The sequence below is a fragment of the Herpailurus yagouaroundi genome, unplaced genomic scaffold (assembly GCF_014898765.1).
Source record: "Herpailurus yagouaroundi ecotype Mexico unplaced genomic scaffold, PumYag 162, whole genome shotgun sequence".
Lineage (NCBI taxonomy): Eukaryota > Metazoa > Chordata > Mammalia > Carnivora > Felidae > Herpailurus > Herpailurus yagouaroundi.
The window spans coordinates 13,188,514-13,207,908 of NW_024412403.1; the positions used below are offsets into that span (position 1 = coordinate 13,188,514).

The 19,395-nt window shown below is 47.1% G+C and overlaps 1 protein-coding gene across 2 annotated transcripts in view; it reads right to left on the reverse strand.

Moving 5' to 3' along the window:
* The window catches only part of HUNK (hormonally up-regulated Neu-associated kinase), a 66,161-nt gene that overhangs the window by 16,799 nt on the left and 29,967 nt on the right, over nt 1–19,395 (reverse strand). For both annotated transcript variants that reach the window (XM_040484058.1, XM_040484057.1), the window contains exons 4-6: nt 15,865–15,992; nt 9,134–9,269; nt 3,347–3,509 (exon numbers count right to left, since the gene is read on the reverse strand). In XM_040484058.1, coding sequence (XP_040339992.1) covers nt 3,347–3,509; nt 9,134–9,269; nt 15,865–15,992 — 427 coding nt within the window. The remainder of the gene's footprint in view (nt 1–3,346; nt 3,510–9,133; nt 9,270–15,864; nt 15,993–19,395) is intronic.

Here is a 19,395-nt window from a genome sequence, read left to right on the forward strand (position 1 = left end):
GGTTTTAGAAACAGAAAACAAGAAAGAAGAGAGAAAGGGAGAAATGACAGATAAGATAGGTATTTTACTTGTCAGTTCACGAGTTTCGGTCTTAAAATTATACGTGGGTTGTCAGTAATTGGTTGATGAGATTAATAGCTGGGACAGTGCACACAGGGCAGTTAAATTAGCCGTGTGTGGAAATTACTGAGCGGACCGGCTGTAGCTGTCTGTGGGGATTAATTCACCCTAGTTAAAAGCAGCCACTCGCCCAGACCCTAGTTCTCAAGACCAGGTACGTCCTAGGCTTTAAGGGTTAAGTGTGAAACAGACACAATAAAATAACCTTCTCCAGCTGGAACTACATTAGCTGAGTTTCCAGGGAACGTTCTCAGCAGACAAAGCCATGCTCAGCTTTGCAAGACTTGCACGCAACCTTTATGCCGATGCTCAGGCCGGGCAGAGAGGAGGTGCCGAAACCAGCAGATGGGAAGAAACAAAGACAAATTAAGACACAGCCTGAGAGCTTCAGGGATTGCTCAGGAAGAGCGTGAGTAACCAAAGTTCGTATCTGTAGCTGTGGAGGCAGAACAGAGGAAGGAAAGTATTTGAAAAACTAAAGTTCCTTGGGGCGCCTGGCTGGTTCAGTTGGTGGAATGTGTGGCTCCTGATCTCGTGGTTGTGAGTTAGAGCCCCGCGTTGGGTGTAGCAATTACTTAAAAACAAAAATCTTTAAAAAACAAAACAAAAACCCCTAAAGTCCCCGCACATTATCGATCGGCATCCAAAGAAGTTCTGCCAAAAGAATGTTTGCTTAGGAAAGTAGTAACTTTTCCTTTAAACATGAAATTGTGAATTTTATAGTCAGTTTCAGCGGAGGCACTTTTTAAAAACTAATTTTTGAGTAACAGTCATCATTTGAGAAAAAAATCAGTGCGTTGATCCTCTTTCCTTCCTTTTAGTTGACAGCTATTTAAATTCTTGGGGCACCCGGATGGCTCAGTCGGTTATGCATCCGACTTCAGTTCAGGTCACGATCTCACAGTCCGTGGGTTCGAGCCCCGCGTCGGGCTCTGGGCTGACAGCTCAGAGCCTGGAACCTGCTTCAGATCCTGTGTCTCCCTCTCTCTCTGTCCCTCCCCTGCTCACACTCTGTCTCTCTGTCCTTCAAAAATAAATAAACATTAAAAAAAAAATTAAAAAAATAAAAATAAAAAAATAAGTTCTTAACTACTGTTTTCTACCACAGTTGTCCCCAAATGGTGTGACCTTGAACCCATATGAGTGGAAAAGGTATAGGAAGGGACCTATAATATATGCATATTTGTTTATAAATTATAAGCATGCACCTCTGTACTAACATATCATGTACATCATAAAACATATAACCAAATAGGGATTTAAAAAGATAAGAAATTGGGGCGCCTGGGTGGCTCAATCAGTTGGGCATCCGACTTTGGCTCAGGTCATGATCTCATGGTTCGTGGGTTCGAGCCCCGTGTCGGGCTCTGTGCTGACAGCTCAGAGCCTGGAGCCTGTTTCAGATTCTGTGTCTCCCTCTCTCTCTGCCCCTCCCCTGTTCACGCTCTCTGTCTCAAAAATAAATAAACATGAAAAAAAATTATAAAAAGATAAGAAAGAAACAGGGGCATGTGGTCTTCTTATAAAAGGGAAATGAGAAGTAGCTTCAAGTCCAATTATCTTTAAGTTCATCATCATGGTGGGACAGAGAACCTGGGCACAGTACAAGAGATGCTCCTAATCATTCCTTATAATAAAATGATATAAAATATATACTGTGTCAAAGGTCCTGTCTTTCTGGCCTCAAATTCCTCTCCCGCGAGGGAGACCTGTGGGAGGGTCTCCCACAGGGAGGCCTCTCCTGTGACCGTGACACCATCCCTCACATCCAGTCTCAAAGCTGCAGATTTGTCCTCATCAGAAGTATCATCCCAGCAGGGCTTACATGGGACATGTATTTGCCATCTCACCCCCCAATAAAACACTGTTGTTATTTTCAAAAGCCTCTTATTTGTTCAGAATGTTTCTTCTCGAGTACAATTTTTCCTCTGGTGGTTTACCCAAAAAGTACTTCTGTGGATAATTTCCCACTGGAGCAAAATCTAGCAAATTCCCTAAGCTGACTCAGCTTCGAAACACCTGCACTCTCATCCAACTGTTCAACAAACCTCCCAAAGAGCCTCTGCGTCTATTCAGCAATGTTTTGTAGACATCTCCCAAATCCATTTGCTAAAGAGACACACTCTGACCATCTCGCCTTCTGGGCCTTATTGTGTGGTCATTTCTGCCAGACAGGGAGAATATCGTTTGCCCAACTGTAGGTGGATTTTCATTTTAGCTCTAATCTAGAAACCTCACAAAAGGTTTCTAAGCCTTTTGCGAGATACTGGGTTGACTCTCACATGGCTTTAAATAGCACTGAAAATGCACTAGAAGTTCTTCATGTTCTGTTTTCTACATGTGTTCCTAACACTGACAGCCCCACACCATCAGATCTCAGGGCACCACATACACAGGGTGATGGTCACCCTTCGTGACCGTGGATCTGAAATCAAATTTCCGACAGGCTTCCTGACAATTCTCAATCTCTGTAGCAGGCTGACCTCCCGTCAGAACTGGTCAGCCTCCTCTATTCGGAGTAGGAGAAACAGGAGTGGTTTGCAGAATTCTTTTTAAGTGGAGAGAGAATTTAGTCAGAAGCAGACACTGAAGCATGTCAATTCCTTCCCCAGGCGCACATGAACTGCGTGTGGCGGAAGACCAAAGGCGACCGACGCATGAGGGTACCACCGTCCACCCCACCCTAGGCTGCAAGACTCCCACGCTTCCTCCCGTGGGACACAGGACACCTGTGCTTTGTCACCCAGACTGAAGGCACCGGGGTCAAGCCAGCAAAGCTCAATTTCATTTTCACCTTCTGGAGAAGTACCAATAAGTAATGCCTTCCTCATTAAATCATGCTTTCGAGATCAATGCCTGAGAGGCTCTGCTCCCCAACTTTTACGACCACAGAAATCCCCAATGCCTTTAACATGGGAACCCAAGGAGCTAAGAGGTAGGCAGAGAAGGCAACGGAGAAACTGAAGGGAAAAGAGGCTTGACTCTCTCACAGTGCCGCCCGGGGCTTAACTCCGAGGGAGGATATTTGAAAAATACCTCAGATAAAAAGCACGAGCTACCTGAGAAGCAAGTTCAGCTACTATTTTATCCCACATTCAGAAACTCAGCCTTCCATTAGTTCAAATTAACAGCTTAGATCAAGTGTCAGCAACTGAGAAATACTCGAGGTATAAGAGCTCCTTTTTCCACAGAGAGCAGAGAAAACAGCCACCAGGGCCCCACTCACCCCTGACAAATAGCGCTCGAGTTTCTTGTTTAAGAGGAAGTAGATGGCGAGGATGTGGCAGGCGCGGTTGGAGAGCACAGTGTTGATCACGTCGCTGTTCTTGTAACCCAGCTTCTCTGTCATGTGAAGCACCACACTCGGGCTCAGGTCCTCCAGGGAAATCCTGCACAGTAGAGAGAGAACCGGTCACTTCTCCACGGCCACCGAGAGGTTCTGGATCCTCCTTAGTGGGGTCACAAACATGGCGGCACAAAGCACAGCCCCCCTCCCCATCCCAGGCCCTTGGAGACACTCAGACCCGTTCATTCATTCATTAACTCATCCATTCTTTCGCTTGGCTTTTTGTGATGAAGAATTTCACACAGGAAGGTCGAGGGAACAGTATAAATACCCTTTGTGCACCCAACACCAGAATATACCACTGTTAACACTTGGCCATATTTTCTTCCTTTCTTGTTTATTGCTTATATTTATTATACATATATATATATATTGTCTATTTACTGCCTATTTATTATTATCAAGTATTTTGAATCACACACATCATGACATTTCATTCCTAAACACCCCGGTGTGCACCTTTAAGATCCAAGGGCATCTCCTGCAGAATCACAATACCGTCCACACACCCAACAAAATTTTAATAATTTCTTGGTGTTCTCTAATATCTGGATTATATTCAGATTTCCCCAGTTGTCCCCAAATTTGTTTACACTTTGGCGTTGCTTTCTAAAAATGTACTTCTTGGACACGGGTGGAGCCTACGCTTGAGTTGGGTGTAAGGTGGGTTAGGAAAGGAGTGCCTTCAGAAGCCAATGCAGACGGTGTTTAAAGAAGCACCAAGAGCTCCCACATTCACCAATAAGAGTCTGGGGCGCGGCTGTAGGGTACTGGTATTTTCCCCATTTTACCAACGGAAGAAACTGAGGCCCACAGCTATGAAGTAACTTGCCCCGGGTCACATAGGCAGGAAGTTGCAGCCCCACAATACAAACCCTGACAGCCTAGCTCAGACTCTAGATGCTAAACCTCTACACTCACCAGCTCTCAAGTAAACAGATGTGTCAAATGGCTGTGGAGAACACGAAAGCAGGCTGAGGAATACAGAGTGTATGTGTGTTGGTAACAGGTACATCATCAAATAGAACTTTCTAAATCCCTTAAGAGAGATACAGATGGGGCACTCTGAGCAGAAGGAAGGCACATCTGGCCCGAGAGCTCTGTAACCCACCCCTCACCCCCAAGGGTCTGAAGACATTTTTTTATGGGACTTCAGACCGTAACACCCTGAGAAAGCGCACAGGACAACTCCACACTGGGATACAGAAGAGGAAACTGACTTGCCAAATTCACAAGCCAGCTGAATAGGGCAGCAAGGGCAGACCTAGGTCTGCTGACCATCTTCCACCACCCATCCATGTAACCTATGACAGCACTCCCTCGCTAGATATGAGTAAGTGCCATCCAAAGAAAACGGGCCCAAGGAACCATGAAATCCGCCTTCCTCGCCCTGTTGGCCATAAAATCACAAATTCTAGACCACAGTGGTGGGGTGGAGAGCGGGGAGTAGAATGACTACTGGTAAAAAAATAACTTTTGTTAAAAAAATAATACTTTTGAAGTTTGCCAAAGCACTTACTAACGCCGAAAACTCCATTGTTGGCAACTTCCCAGTAATGTCTGCACGGGAGTGACCCTGCTCCTGGCCAATCAGACCACAGCCTCATGGCCTTGCCCCTGGCCAATCTGATCAGGGCCACGCAAGGTGCCCCTGGCCAATCGACCCAGCAACACCTTGGAAGCCTGTTCTCCCCAGGAGCAAGCAGGGGAAGGGAGAGCTCTCTAGGAGAAGAGTGGAGGTGATAAGAGGGCAGTAAACACGGGCAGGCACTCCAGCTCTGCCCTTCATGTCCACTGTCTTCAGAAATAGGAGAGCTCTGCAAAAAGACACTGCTGACTCTCTTGATTGAAAGTACTATTTTTTTTTTTTTTATTTGAGAGGAAGAGAGACAGCGTGTGCATGCATGGAGCCCCAGATGGGGCTCTATCTCACAACCCTGGGATCATGACCTGAGCCGAAATCAAGAGTCAGATGCTCAACCGACCGAGCCACTCAGGTGCCCCTATTTTAAACATGTTCTGGGGCGCCTGGGTGGCTCAGTCGGTTGAGCATCCGACTTCGGCTCAGGTCATGATGTCGCAGTCTGTGGGTATGAGCCCCGCGTCGGGCTCTGTGCTGACCGCTCAGAGCCTGGAGCCTGCTTCCGATTCGGTGTCTCCCTCTCTCTCTGCCCCTCCCCTGCTCATGCTCTGTCTCTCTCTGTCGCAAAAATAAATAAAAGCATTAAAAAAAAAATTAAAAAAAAAAAACATGTTCAATAAGTGGCATGTATATTTGGTATTCTGCAGCATCAGTTATTTGTATCATCTCCTCCTTTTTGGGCAATACAGTCACTAGTCAAACGTTCTGGAACACTAGGTGCAATTCTAAGTAAATTCGCATTAAATCCCGTGTTAGACTGCTTTGGCCCAATTCCTTCCTGTGTTACCCATGACCTCCTTCCCCTCCCACCCATCTGCAGAGCTAACTGGAGGGGTGGGAGACTGTCCAGGCCCCAGAAGGAAGATGGAGGAAAGCAGCCAAGGTCACCTCCATAAAAATATCTGCTCCCAGAAAAGGGAGGCTAGCCTGGCACATGGCAAAACTGCTGACGGACTGGCTTCAACATTTATTATAAAAAGTGTACTTTTATACGTTTAAATTGTAAATATACAATTTTAAGATATTTTCCTCTTGCCTTTTGGAGATCAACTTGGAAGCCCAAATGACATAACAAAAGGCTTTACAGAAGAGTGATACAAAACGTAAGCCCTTTATTTTATCCATTTCCCAGAAGTAAAACCCCCCCTTTTTTTTTTTTTTTAATTTGAGAGACAGAGCATGAGCAGGGGAGGGGGAGAGAGGGCAAGATACAGAATCAGAAGCAGGCTCCAGACTCCGAGCTGTCAGCACAGAGCCCGACGTGGGGCCCGAACTCTCGGACTGTGAGATCATGATCTGAGTCGAAGTCGGATGCTCACCTGACTGAGCCACCCAGGCGCCCCACAAGTAAAACACTTTTAACAACATCTAAAGTAATAAAATCTGAGGCTAGGTATGTTGAGAAGCTGTAAAATGTACTTTATAATAAAGCCTATATTCCTTTCCCTGATCACATGTTCTTACTCCATTAACCTGTGTACTGGTCAAACCAGAAAAATAACTACCAGGGGCACCTGGGCAGCTCAGTCAGTTGACCGTCCGACTTTGGCTCAGGTCATGATTGCATCGTTGGGGAGTTCAAGCCCCGCCTCAGGCTCACTGCTGTCAGCGTGGGGCCTGCTTCGGATCCTCTGTCCCCCCTCTCTGCCCCTCCCCTGCTTGCGCTCTCTCAAAAATAATTTAAAAAATAAAACCTTAAAAAAAAAAAAAAGAACTATCAAAAGCACATTTTTTGCCTTACACATTTTTCAAAATAAAGACTGTAAACAACATCTGCCTCCCCCAAGAGTTTCGATTTCTGGTTCCAGCACTTTAAAACCCAACATTGGGGCGCCTGGGTGGCTCAGTCGGTTGAGCGTCTGAGTTCAGCTCAGGTCATGATCTCACAGTCTGTGAATTCGAGCCCTGTGTCGGGCTCTGTGCTGACAGCTCGGAGCCTGGAGCCTGCTTCACATTCTGTGTCTCCCTCTCTCTCTGCCCCTCCCCATTCATGCTCTGTCTCTCTCTGTCTCAAAAATAAATAAAAACACTAAAAAAAAAAAAAAAATTAAAAAAAAACACAACCCAACATTAATCTGCCTCTGGTACAAAATGAGCGACGGGCCACACGTAAACGGAAGGCAGCGAGCTGCTGTTTTCTTTGATATACAGGACCTTAACGGTGGTCCCAACCCAACTAGTTCACGTGCAGCCTTTATGCTTTTGACCAAATCCAAATGCAAAAATCACTGATCTGGCAAAACCAGCAGACGATACCTGGGTTGAAGTTGTAATCCACAAACGCCTATCTGCGACCTGTGGAACAGCTACGGAATGAGGCGCCCCGGAACAACTCCTTGCGAATGAAGATGCAGCCATCAGGGAGGGGCAGGCTGTGTTTCTACTACCAGAGCCGCTTCCTTCCAACGGCTGCCATGTTGAGTGGATTGATTATACTCATTTAGGCAGCGATCACATTCGCTTAATGACTCCTGTGGCTGCCACCAGTGCCCCTTCCTTTAGCAGACAGCATACCTGTGTGCTGCCATGTTTCGTGAGCCCTGGTAATGAGGCATGGCTCCTCGGCTTGGCTTTCCAGCTCACGTTGAGGTAATCTTTCTGGTGTCTGTTTCAGGTACGGGCCGAGGGGAGCCAGCGCTGGAAACGAGCAGTCTATTTCCAGGTTCCCTTGGTAACCTAAGTAACTAGACTTTGTTTAAATTACTTCTCATGAGTCAAATGCTAGAATTCTAGATGGCGGTGAGTGAAACCACCTCAGCCCTGGTGAGTGTAAATCTGGCTCGGTGGCATGGATACGGACTCCACCCACAGCCTCTTAAGTTCTTCTAGAACTTTCTCCCCAAGACAGAGCCCTGCCTGCCCATCCTATTTGAAGAACTCAGTGTGACAGCTTTCCTAAGTCTTGATGGATGTTTCCAGACCTTCCTGGACATCTTGAAAATCTCTGTCCCCCCTTCATCAGTGGTCCTTTTGTCCTCATCTGAGCTTCAGACTAGAGTGAGCAGGCCCGGGACCCGGCGTGTGGGTCCCAGTCCTGGAAGGTATTTGACCTTCGTGGTGTTCATGTTTGCTCTAAGGGAACCAAGGTGAGGGTCCTCATGCCTTCACTTGGGTTGGGTAACAATATGTCCGATGAGTAGGAAGGAAGTACAAGCTAATGTTTTCTTATACTTGTTTTTCAATGTGTAGTCACTACAGCAGTGACAGAGACGTGTGGGCCATCACGAGGTGCCCCTCGGCATTTCCATGCCGCGGACCCCTGCCTGCAAGCCTGCCTTAAAGCATTCTCCTCATGGAAGCTGCTAAAGTGAAGCCTTCATGGGAAGTCCACAGGGAAACACGGCCTGAAGCGGCTGACCCCTCCTACTGCCTTTTCTTCCTGACCCCAACGTTCTAAGGCAAGGGACTCAGTGCTGAAATAAACATCAGAGCAAACAAGTGTCAGAAGAGGAGCCCAAGGGGTGGTCTGAAAGGGGAGAGGGGCAATCCCGCTGGACTCTGCCTGAGGCTGGCAGGAGAGCCCACGGATGGATCTCACACACTCAAACACAACTATGTACACTCACAGACACAGACATGCACACACACACACACGCAACCAGATACGGCCACAGACACGCTCAGCACAGACACGCGCCCGCTCGCTCGGGCCACAGCAAGCCTAAATGGTCCCTTTGTGTGAATTAGAAAGAGGTGCCACTCTGTGAAGATAGAAGACGTAGGCCCCCGGGGCACATCTCACAAGGGGAATGGGGTGTGGAGGGCAGCCTCCACCCACCCTCTACTGGGTGCCCCGTGCAGGGTGCGCTCTGCACAGCTGCACGGGACGGTCCCGTCTACACTTCCTCTCGTGCGCGGAGGTGGGCTAGTCGGTGGCTGCAGGGGCCCGGAGGGGAGGGGGCGGCCAAGGGGAAATGCAGCTTCTCCTTGAATCACGCACAGCTTCCTGCCCAGAAGTGGTCAGGGCTCAGAAGGCGGCCTCGTGTGGCCCGAGAGAAGGGCCCCCTCTGCATACACTCGATTACCTGTTGGGATAGGTGACGTTACAAGGCACTTTGCCCGTGTAATTCTCATTAAGCCAGCGGTTTGCCAGGGCTTGCTGGATATTGGGCCTCTTCACAGGATCCGGTTCCAGGAGAGAGCGCAGGAAGTTGATGGCCCCTGTGGAGACATTCGGCAAACAGACATCCGCGTCACAGGCTGAATGCAGAGAGAGGCTGCCGAGACTCAAGGCAGGTGCCCGACCACCTCTCCGGAGTCATTGCCAGCATTGACCTATTCCCTGGGTCTCCGGGTGCCTTGAGTCCGACGAGTTTAAGGTATCTGTCCCAGGAATACAACTGGTACACGGTAAAGTAAGAGCCGATTCAGGTCTCTCCCCGTGCCCTGCACTTCCCAATACTGCGGTCTTAGCTTGGCGGGTCCATCTCTAAAGGTGAGCCAGAGGGATGTGCGACGTACAGGCTGGTAATACAGGGATGAAAGGAAGTAAAGAGAAAACACTTGGCCTCAAGGTGGGTTTTTGAGTACTCAGAAAGGAACCAGAGAATGAAGGCATTCAAAATTCTGCCCTCTAACTTGACCCTCACCATGCGACACACAGAGTCTCCTGAGACCCAGGGAGGTCGTGCTCTCTTTCTGGTCCTTTCTTTTAAAGCCATTTTGCATGGCCATCTACTTAGTCCCCGGACTCTGGACTGATGACACAGCACCCAGATCAGCTATAGCCCACGCCTGTGTAGCCAGGCCAATCGGAGGGCCAGTCTGGGTTACGGTGCAAGTAAACTCTGTGACTCGATTTTTTTAAAAAAAATGTTTAATGTCTATTTATTTTTGAAGGAGTGAGAGAAAGAGAGTGACAAGTGGAGGATCAGAGAGGGAGAGAGAGAGACCCAGAATCCGAAGCAGGCTCCGGGCTCTGAGCTGTCAACACAGAGCCCGATGCGGGGCTCAAACCCATGAGCCACGAGGTCATGACCTAAGCAGAAGTCAGACGCTTAACCGAAGGAGCCACCCAGGCACCCCTGTAACTCAAATTTTAAATTCCTTAGTTTGTGTACAATGTTGCAGAAAGCACCACACTATAAAACCACATCTACTTGAGGGGCCCTTTCCTTCTGTGCATTCCCTCAAAATGAAGGGGCAGCTTGGGCAGACTGTGTTGCCAAAAAAGTCTGTCCTTATCTGGCAGCCTACTGAACGTGGCTGTGGTCACGTTAGTTGGGCTGAGCGTGGTATGTAAGGAAAGAGTGCGAGAAGCAACTGAGAAGCCAGAAGATCCCCACACCCCCTTCCCCTCCGTCCCAGGCAAAAGCCACAGTGATTTTTTCAAATGTCCTGGGTGTCCTTTATTAAATGAACATTTACAACGCACCTGCTGTCCAGCCAGGCACTAGGGATAGGAAGCTGGTTCATCTCTCAGGAGACATTTCCATCCTTTACGAGCATAACAATGGAGATAACTGCACGACGTGGAAAAAATATTTGAATAATGCACAGGAAGGTCACAGGCTCCAAAGCCGCTAGTGTGACAATAGGCATGAACACATATAGACAAAGAATGCCAGGGACTGATTACTTCCAAATGGAGATGGCCTGTCTTGCTTGAGTTGTAGGACTGCAATTTTGTTTTTATTCTGTACTCCTTATCTTATTGTCGTATCATCTTGGCACTTTAAAAAATATCCTTGGGGCACCTGGGTGGCTCAGTAGGTTAAGCATCTGACTTCGGCTCAGGTCATGAGCTCGTGGCTCGTGGGTTCAAGCCCCATGTCGGGCTCTGTGCTGACAGCTTGGAGCCTGCAGCCTGCTTCCGATTCTGTGCCTCCCTCTCTCTCTGCCCCTCTCCAGCTCATGCTCTGTCTCTCTCTCTCTCTCTCAAAAAGAAAAACATTACAAATAATTTTCTAATAATATTCTTTTATGTAGCCTTGCACATGATACCCAATTTCCAACATACCAAGTAATAGATTCCAGAAAAGAATCCCGATTTGCTTGGTCCCCAAACTTTTCTATCCTTCTCCCCAAAGCTATCTTTCAGTTTTCTAACATAATCTAACCTCTCAAAGAAAAGTCGTTAAGAATTCCCACATCCTCATAGGCTTTGGCTGTCATTTCGATACCGTTCTTAGAGAATGGTGGGTGTTTTCTGTCATTGTCTTCCATAGGGCAGAAATCAAGCCATCAAAAGAGGGCTGATGGTGATGCCAGAATCAACCCAAAAGAAACAATTTTTACCACCAAGTAACTCCTCCAGTGGGTTTCCATACAGTTGGTGTGGTCATCAGGTTATTTCTCTTTAAGAATGTAGCAGATAAAAAGTACATGTGTAGACACAGTTATGAGGGACATTTAATACTCTGAGATTTATAGCTGAGTCTCCAAATAAAACTTTCCTAAAATGTTGTTCAATGGTCTGAAAAGCAAACAGATGTCAAACAAAAAAAAAAAAAAAAAGAAAAGAAAAAAAAAAAAAGATTCTCTTTTTGGAACCTTTATCCCTCTTCTCTCGACTCCCGTACATTGCAACAGTCATCTGGATGCCTAATCAGGGACATCTACTGATCAAATAAAAAAAGATGCGGCCTTAATGAATTGAAATGCGGAGGCTGTGAGTTCCGGATGTTTCTGCGACATCTCTGTCGCTTACCCTCAAAGGACCCGTACAAGCCAGGCTACTGCCAGGCTTTTTCAGAGTATGATTAACCAGAAGAGCTAAGAACAGACTGGATGTGCGTTTTTGTTCTATTTTCAGAACCACGCACTCTGCACCTTCACAAACTGCTGATGAGCACAAGTAATTTTAGTTCTGATCTCTACTGATGAATTTTATTTCTTTGGACATCACAAACGTGGCATTACTATCCAAAAAGGACTTTGAAAATATCGTTAGAGTTCTTTGAAAAAGTTTGGGTCAGGGCCTTGAAAATCCCTATGTTTCATGACCCCAAAGGGATTAAAATTCTCCATTTTCCTGGAAAGCCATGGCAGGCATGGCCACTCCTTGCCCCCTTGACAGAGAGAGACGGAGTGTGAGCGGGGGAGGGGCAGAGAGAGAGGGGGACACAGAATCCGAAGGAGGCTCCGGGCTCTGAGCTGTCAGCACGGAGCCCGATGCGGGGCTCGAACTCACGAACCATGGGATGACCTGAGCTGAAGTCGGATGCTTAACCAACTGAGCCACCCAGGTACTCCTGCCCCCGACTCTTCTAAGCTAGGAATTGGGGTCTCCATTCAGGTCCAAGGGTAGGGCTGACCCACACAGAGAGCTCCCTCTCCGTGCTCCACATCATATACATTATACACTTCTGGTGCAAAACCTACTTTCCTCCTACTTTCCAGAGTCTGGACTGGTTTGTGTGAGTGCTGTGACACTGTGCCCAGGGAGAGGGCTATAGGACACAGACAGAGCCATCGGACTTTTTGCAGTGGAAAGCCCATCACTTGCAAGTGGAGTCCCATCACCACGCAAGTCTCCTTCCCTATCATTTCCTAGGCAAAAGCATCAAGAACAAGAATTTGACGGTTGAACCTTCTCAACAATCTCAACTGGCATTGGCTCAACCCTTACAAAACGCGAACAACTCACCTTCAGCTTCACTTCCGTGATTTCATGGTGCAAAACCCTCTAGATCTGAAGTGATTGTTTGGAATGTGTAAGTACCATCACTGAGATGTAGTGATGTAAAGGTAAACTGCCTGAAAAACGTGTGAGCCATGAAAGGCATTCCCGACCCTGTGATAGGCAAGTGCCAACAACAAGCGGAAAGAGACTGTCTAGAAGCAAGAATTGCAAATATCCCAAAAGCTTAAGTTCTCAAACTACATAGTAGAGATGAGGGGCAATTCTTCAAAAGCATGCATAGTAGACTCACAAGGGCAACAACACTGAGGTTGTTTTGTTTTTTTTTTAACTCGGCCAAAATTCTCCCAACTGAATTTAATTGTACTATTATACGGTACACATGTAGAGATCATTACAAATACGAGTGACAGAATCATTAAATTAAAGATGTGTTGGCAAGACATTTAATGAGATTGGCGTATTTTCAATTTGGGCATCTCAATTTTGACATTACTCAAAACGTAAAAACGACAGATAATGCCCCCCAAATCTGGAGGAAGGGGAAGCATCTTATAGCAAATAAAATAAGGAAAGGGAGAGAAGCAGCCTGATATTTATTAGGCAAATCCAGGTTTGGGGGTGAAGCAGACATAAAATCAGAAACTGAGAAGTCACATAAGCTCATTGAGACTCTGTTTCCTCCCTGATAAATTGGGAATGAGAGTACTTACCTTGCAGGGTTGTTACGAGAGTAAATGGTAATGTACAAAGCACTTATACCTGGCCATTCAGCTGCTCTTGTTACTGGTGAGTGAGTATTTGGGGATGTAAACAATATGGTGCCACACAGTATCACAAATGACGGGGGGCCAGGCTAGTCGGGAAGGAGAAGAGGTAAAGCTGGCAGGGCATAAAGGGCAAAGGGTTGGAGAACGCGGGGGCTGTCAGAAGGCATGGGAGTGATCCCCAAAACTGAAGTCATTCACTACGTAAACAAGCCGACATCCTTTGCACTGCCCCGGCAGCCAGCATACAGCTCTGGGCCCCAGCGTATCAGGTCAAGTCCCATCCCTGAGCAGCTGGGCGGATCTGTGCCTTCCTGGGCCACACACTTTGCCAGCAGAGTAAGCAACCTAGATTCCCTGAGCATCTACTCTGTGTAAACACTATGCTTGGTACCTAGCACAGAGCGGTAAAGCCCTAGTCGAGGAGAAACACTTACGAGCCAATTCCAGGGAGGCTAAAATCACTCCGAACATTTCTAACGCAACTTCTTTGGAAGTTCCTCTGGACTATGTTTTAAATACCTTCAGGGGTGCCGCTTTTACTTCTTTAAGGTAAAGTTAAAGTTCCCCATCAGAAAACACTTAGAGCCCAGCCTGCTAAGTCCAGGTAGTATCACTAGGGTTAAAACAATGTCGGTTCTGACGCAGTTAAGAATGAGTTCCTGGGCTGCTCATCTACCTGCCTTGCCCTGCCGTGCAGCCCACCCCGGGGAGTATCACAGGCCGGACCATCTGCTCCTCCTCCCACAGCCTGTGACTCACACTCATGATGTTCAACAGATACTTCTGGCTTTCTGCCTTCTAGACACACAGTAGGGTTGTATTTCCCCATCTGCTTTAGTTAGGTGAAGCCAGGTGACATGCTTCAGAAAGTTGGGAGTTGTGAGCGAAACGCTGGTGGGAGACTTAATTGCTGATGAGAGGTGGTTCTAGACTTTTCTTTTCCTCCGCATGGACCAGATATGTTTGAAATGGTGGCTGCTCCACCAGTCTGGGACCCTGACTGACTAGGATGGGCAGAATCCTTCGACTCTTGCGTCAACTCTCCACAGATACGTGGTATGAATGAGAAAGAAGTCATTGTTGTCTTAAGCCACGGAGATTTGGGAGCTACTTGTTACTGTGCATTAACCTGGCCCATCCTGACTAAACCAATGAGAAGCAGTTCTCCAGTTCCTCGGGATCTCACTGGGATTCAAAGTGAGCCCTGTCTGCCTTTTCCAGGCATGAGGGTACAAGAGATTCTATCCTCCCTAGCAAAGGGGAAGTACAGACCAAATTAGATCATTACATCCAAGAATGCATTTCATGGGACACCTGAGTAGCTCAGCCAGTCAAGCATCCGACTCTTGATTTTGGCTCAAGTCATGATCTCACAGATCATGGGTTTAAGCCCCACATGAGGCTCTGTGCTGACAGCATGGAGCCTGCTTAGGAATCTCTCTCTCCCTCTCTCTGCCCCTCTCCTGCTCATGTTCTCTCTCTCTCTCTCAAATAAATAAATAAACATTTTTTTTTTAGAAAAAGAATGCATTTCAGCTTGGATTCCATTTGGCAAACATAAATTCAAGGTCGGCTTCATGGATGCTTTATAAACTCAAGAGAAAAATGCGTAACAGTAGTAAAATAAAAATGTTGTATTTTAACCGTGTATCATAAGTTGAAATTAAACAATTACTTTTTTTTTTTTTTTTTTTGTCACATGCCTTATCTCAGTGAAGCTGAGTTTATTCTAAGGAGCCAATTAAATGATCACTAGGACCAACCTGAGGCCAGGAACTTGAAGTGAATTGTGACCAAAACAAAAGAATGAATTGTGCTAATTTACAGGATCTGAAACCAAATCTTAATACAACCTGTTTACTGAAATGTGAACCACGTAAAGTTTGAGAATACTTTCCAAACACACCTGATGATTTAGTCTAATCGAGTTACTGAAACTATATATATTTCAAAGATTTTGAACAGGCTCAAAACCTCAAATAGCAAGACAAATCACAGACCAAACTTGAATGAATCTAGTATTTCTTTACAGTGAATTGACTAAGCAAAACACAATGGACATGTGATTATAAAAGCTTTTTTTCAAAGTCAACAGTACAATATGGTGAGTTTTAAAGCAATCAAGACTGCATTTCTTTTTCCAAGATCCTTTTGAAATATCGGTTTTGTGCAGAAGGAGGAAGAAGGAAGTCAGGGGTTCAGAATTATAATGGAGAAGAAAAGGGCCAAGGTGAGATGAAGGGTTGCTTAGCGATGGGAAACTCAACCACTCTTGAGTCACCGTTTAATCCTAGGAAAAGGCCTAATATCATTTTTGCAAAACAAATACTACTTCACAGATGGACCAAACCTGGTAGGCGCCCAAGTCCTGAAACCAGGAACCCAAGAGTAGCCGGCACATTACCTGTGGAGAGCTGGGTGGGGAGGGGGTTCATTTCCTTGTCCACCATCTTCTGGTACAAAGCCCTCAGGCTAAAAGGCTCCACTGTGAAAGGCAGGGTCCCAGTCAACATGGCATACATGTTCACGCCTCTGAAAAGAGAGACACCAAAGCATGAGACCAGACTGAGGCCCCCAGGAAGGGAAGACAGATAGGGCACAGGCTTGGCAAAGCTTCAGCCCTGTCCCTTTCATGCTGACCTCAAGGGGCCTTTTTTCTAGAAAACTCAGCACCACACTGAAGCAGCAAAAGTGAAAGGCACGGGTAAAAGCTTCCTTGTAGACTTGGACAATGGACTATGGAGATCAAAGGAGTCTAAGAAACTTCAAGAGCTACCCCCTACGGAAGGGAAACCAGGTCCTTCCTTCTGGAAGGAAGTCCAGACGAAATTATGCGAAAAATACCAGGAGTATGCTAGGACCCTTGAATAAAAGTTGTCTTGCCGTTACGCGGTTTTCCAAGTGTGGCTTACAAGATGCAGCCTGGAGGCGGCCAGACAAAAAAATATAGGGCAAGACCCTGCCACGGAAGGCAAGCCACAGCCTAGCCAGCAGGCCTGGTTACCTTTCAGCCCTTTGAAACAAAAATCTCATACCCAAAACTGGCCGGTTGCTCTTCCCTTGAATGCCGTTTGGGCTTTTGTAACTAGAGAATTCCCTCAGGGGGGTGGGGGAGGGGGAGGTGTCTCCTTCCCACTCTTATTTTTTATATCATTGTTCATTGTGAGATCCTGCCACCCGGCCCGGGCCCAAAACGTCAGATGTGGTCGAAATACCTTCTAAATGGGCTTAACTGCTTACATCCACAGCCAACCTAGCGACATCTTCTTGGAGGACTTTCATTTTCCTGATGTGCAAACCTAATATCATTTTGATGAGATTTCCTGATGGGGATGAAATGCCTGCCTGCCAAGAGGTCTCAAGTGTTTGAAAGTGCCCAAGGGAATATGTTTTAAAAACAGGCAATAGGATTTCCAGTCAAAACAAATCCAATGAGACTGATGGAAATTAAAACCCTTAGGGGTCCGTTCCACTGAGGGGCCCCTGAATTACAGGGCCCCAGATCATGACAGGTACAGAGCCCGCGGGCTCCAGCCAGAAATCACTCTCATATCGCAGACAGAACGCTAAGCCTCGGCTAAGAGGGTGTAACTCACGGTAGAGTTACACAGATTCGTACACATTCTGTCCACAAACATTTGCTGGCTGGCTCTCCCCGCCCCCCAGGCAGTGCTATGGGTGCTGGGTAGGGCTGACCCAGACAAAGCCCTGCCATCTTGGCCTGTAGGGGAGAGACGGTCAACAAGTAACCAAATAACTAAGCACAATCCTTTCAAGGAGCAACGAATGCGGGGGAGTTAAGAAATGAACGCTGCTGCTTCTGACCACAGAGGGTTCAATTAGGGGAGGAAGAAGTCTACGATAAGTACTTGAAGACAGGTGGCCTGCGGGGGGAGGGGCGAGTATACGCGTGTCTTTTGGACACGGGCAATAAACTGGGCAGACGAGAAATGGAGACAAGAACGAACCAGGCATACACAGAGCCTTCTAGAGCGTTTCCCTATGTATTTGGGGGAACACGTTCCCCAGGATAAGAACAGAGGTCAGGTGAATAAAAGTGCCACAGCCAAATGACTGGGGAAGCAGTCAGCTGGTATTAAGTGGATATCAGGGGCCCAGGATGGGGAGCAGGAGCCAGGGGCAGTGAGTGGGCACGCTGCTGGCGAAGTCTGAATGGGAGGGAGAGCGGGCTACAGAGAGAAAGGCTAATAAGCACTAGGTATCTGAAGGCGATGTGCCAAGTTGCAAACCTGGGAAGCGAGAAGAATGGTGGGAACAGTGTCAGGATTGAGGAAACTGAGGAGAGGGGAAGGGACGGAGTACTGGGGCTGGTGACACGTTTGGGGACCTACCACGCAATGCTGCACCGTGGATATGTTTGAGATACAGCTAAACATCCCAGCTTAAGGGATTCTTGGAGACCAATAAGAGAGAAAACTAAAATCCACCCCCCCCCCCCACCAACTGTAGAATGTCTGCATCTAAAAGGGTCTTGGACACGTGGCTTTTGTAAATAAGAGCGCCCTCCCCCCACCAAAACATCCACAAAGTTGTTGTTGGAGGCCCCTCAGCAACCTTCAAGACAAGGGTTTCCAACCTCCCCAGTGCAACTCATTCCATTGAGGGCAGCTCTGGGCACAAGGAAGGCTTCTCACTACAAAGCTGCGGTCTCTCTCTTCCACACTGAGGTTAAGGGACAAGCCCAGTCCTCTCTGTCCCTGCTCGCTTCTGTGCACCTTTGTCTCGGTCCAACGTTCATACCTAAAGCTGAAGAGCCTGGTACTTACACAATATCATTTTTCCCCACAGGTAAATGTTTTCTTTTCTCAGACTGAGGTACACAGGACACGTCCTCAGGGGGTCAGCAGCTCCGTTTTTTATTTTCTTTTGGTGATATACTAGAACATCCTGCAAATCTCAACCCGGGCCATCGGACGGCCACCATATAACTAAGTACACACTGGATTTCCATCTTATAACCAACTATGCGCTGGATTTCAGTGCTTGCTTTTGCATTCGTGTTTATCAACACACCATCTTTGCCAAAATATATCACTTTCATTGTCACAGGCTAATGAGAAGAGAACATAAATGGGCTTCGGGGTGATTCCCAAAGTGTGGTGCTCGGTAGGGCAGCAGCGTGACCTGGAAATGTTAGATCTGCAAACTCTTGGGCTCCACCGCGGACTCATGGGATCAGAAACTTTGCGGCGGGGGGGCGGTACTCCACAATCTGGGTTTTCCCAAGCCTGCCAGGTGCTTTGGATGCACCGTCAGGTCTGAAAGCCCCTGGAAGGTGAAAATGGTGGGAGAATTGGGTGATCACACGACCATGCGCTGACCAGCTCAGAGCCTGTGCCCGGCAAGAATTACACCCAGAACGCGTCCAGCAGTTCAGTCCCCACAAAGCAACAGCCACGGCAGCTAACTAATGCTGCTGGCTTTAATATTTTGCGATTCTTTTAGCCTTGGTTATACTTAACTTTGTAAATCAGTTTTCGGGTCTTATTTGTACACAGCCATAAATGAAAAGAATTTAATTTTACATTCATGTACATTAAGCACAATGTAAATAAAAACAACTTGAGTCAACACCGGGGGTTACCAAGAATGTCCTTCCTTTAAAAGAAGAGTATAGGGGCGCCTGGGTGGCTCAGTCGGTTAAGCGTCCGACTTCGGCTCAGGTCACCATCTCACGGTCCGTGAGTTCGAGCCCCGCGTCGGGCTCTGTGCTGACTGCTCAGAGCCTGGAGCCTGTTTCACATTCTGTGTCTCAATCTCTCTCTGACCTTCCCCCATTCATGCTCTGTCTCTCTCTGTCTCAAAAATAAATAAACCTTAAAAAAAATTTTTTTTAAAGAAGAGTGTATAACACTCAAGTGTAAAGGCCACTGCTCTATGATCTTTTGTTATTTCCCTTTATCTTTAGGGGACA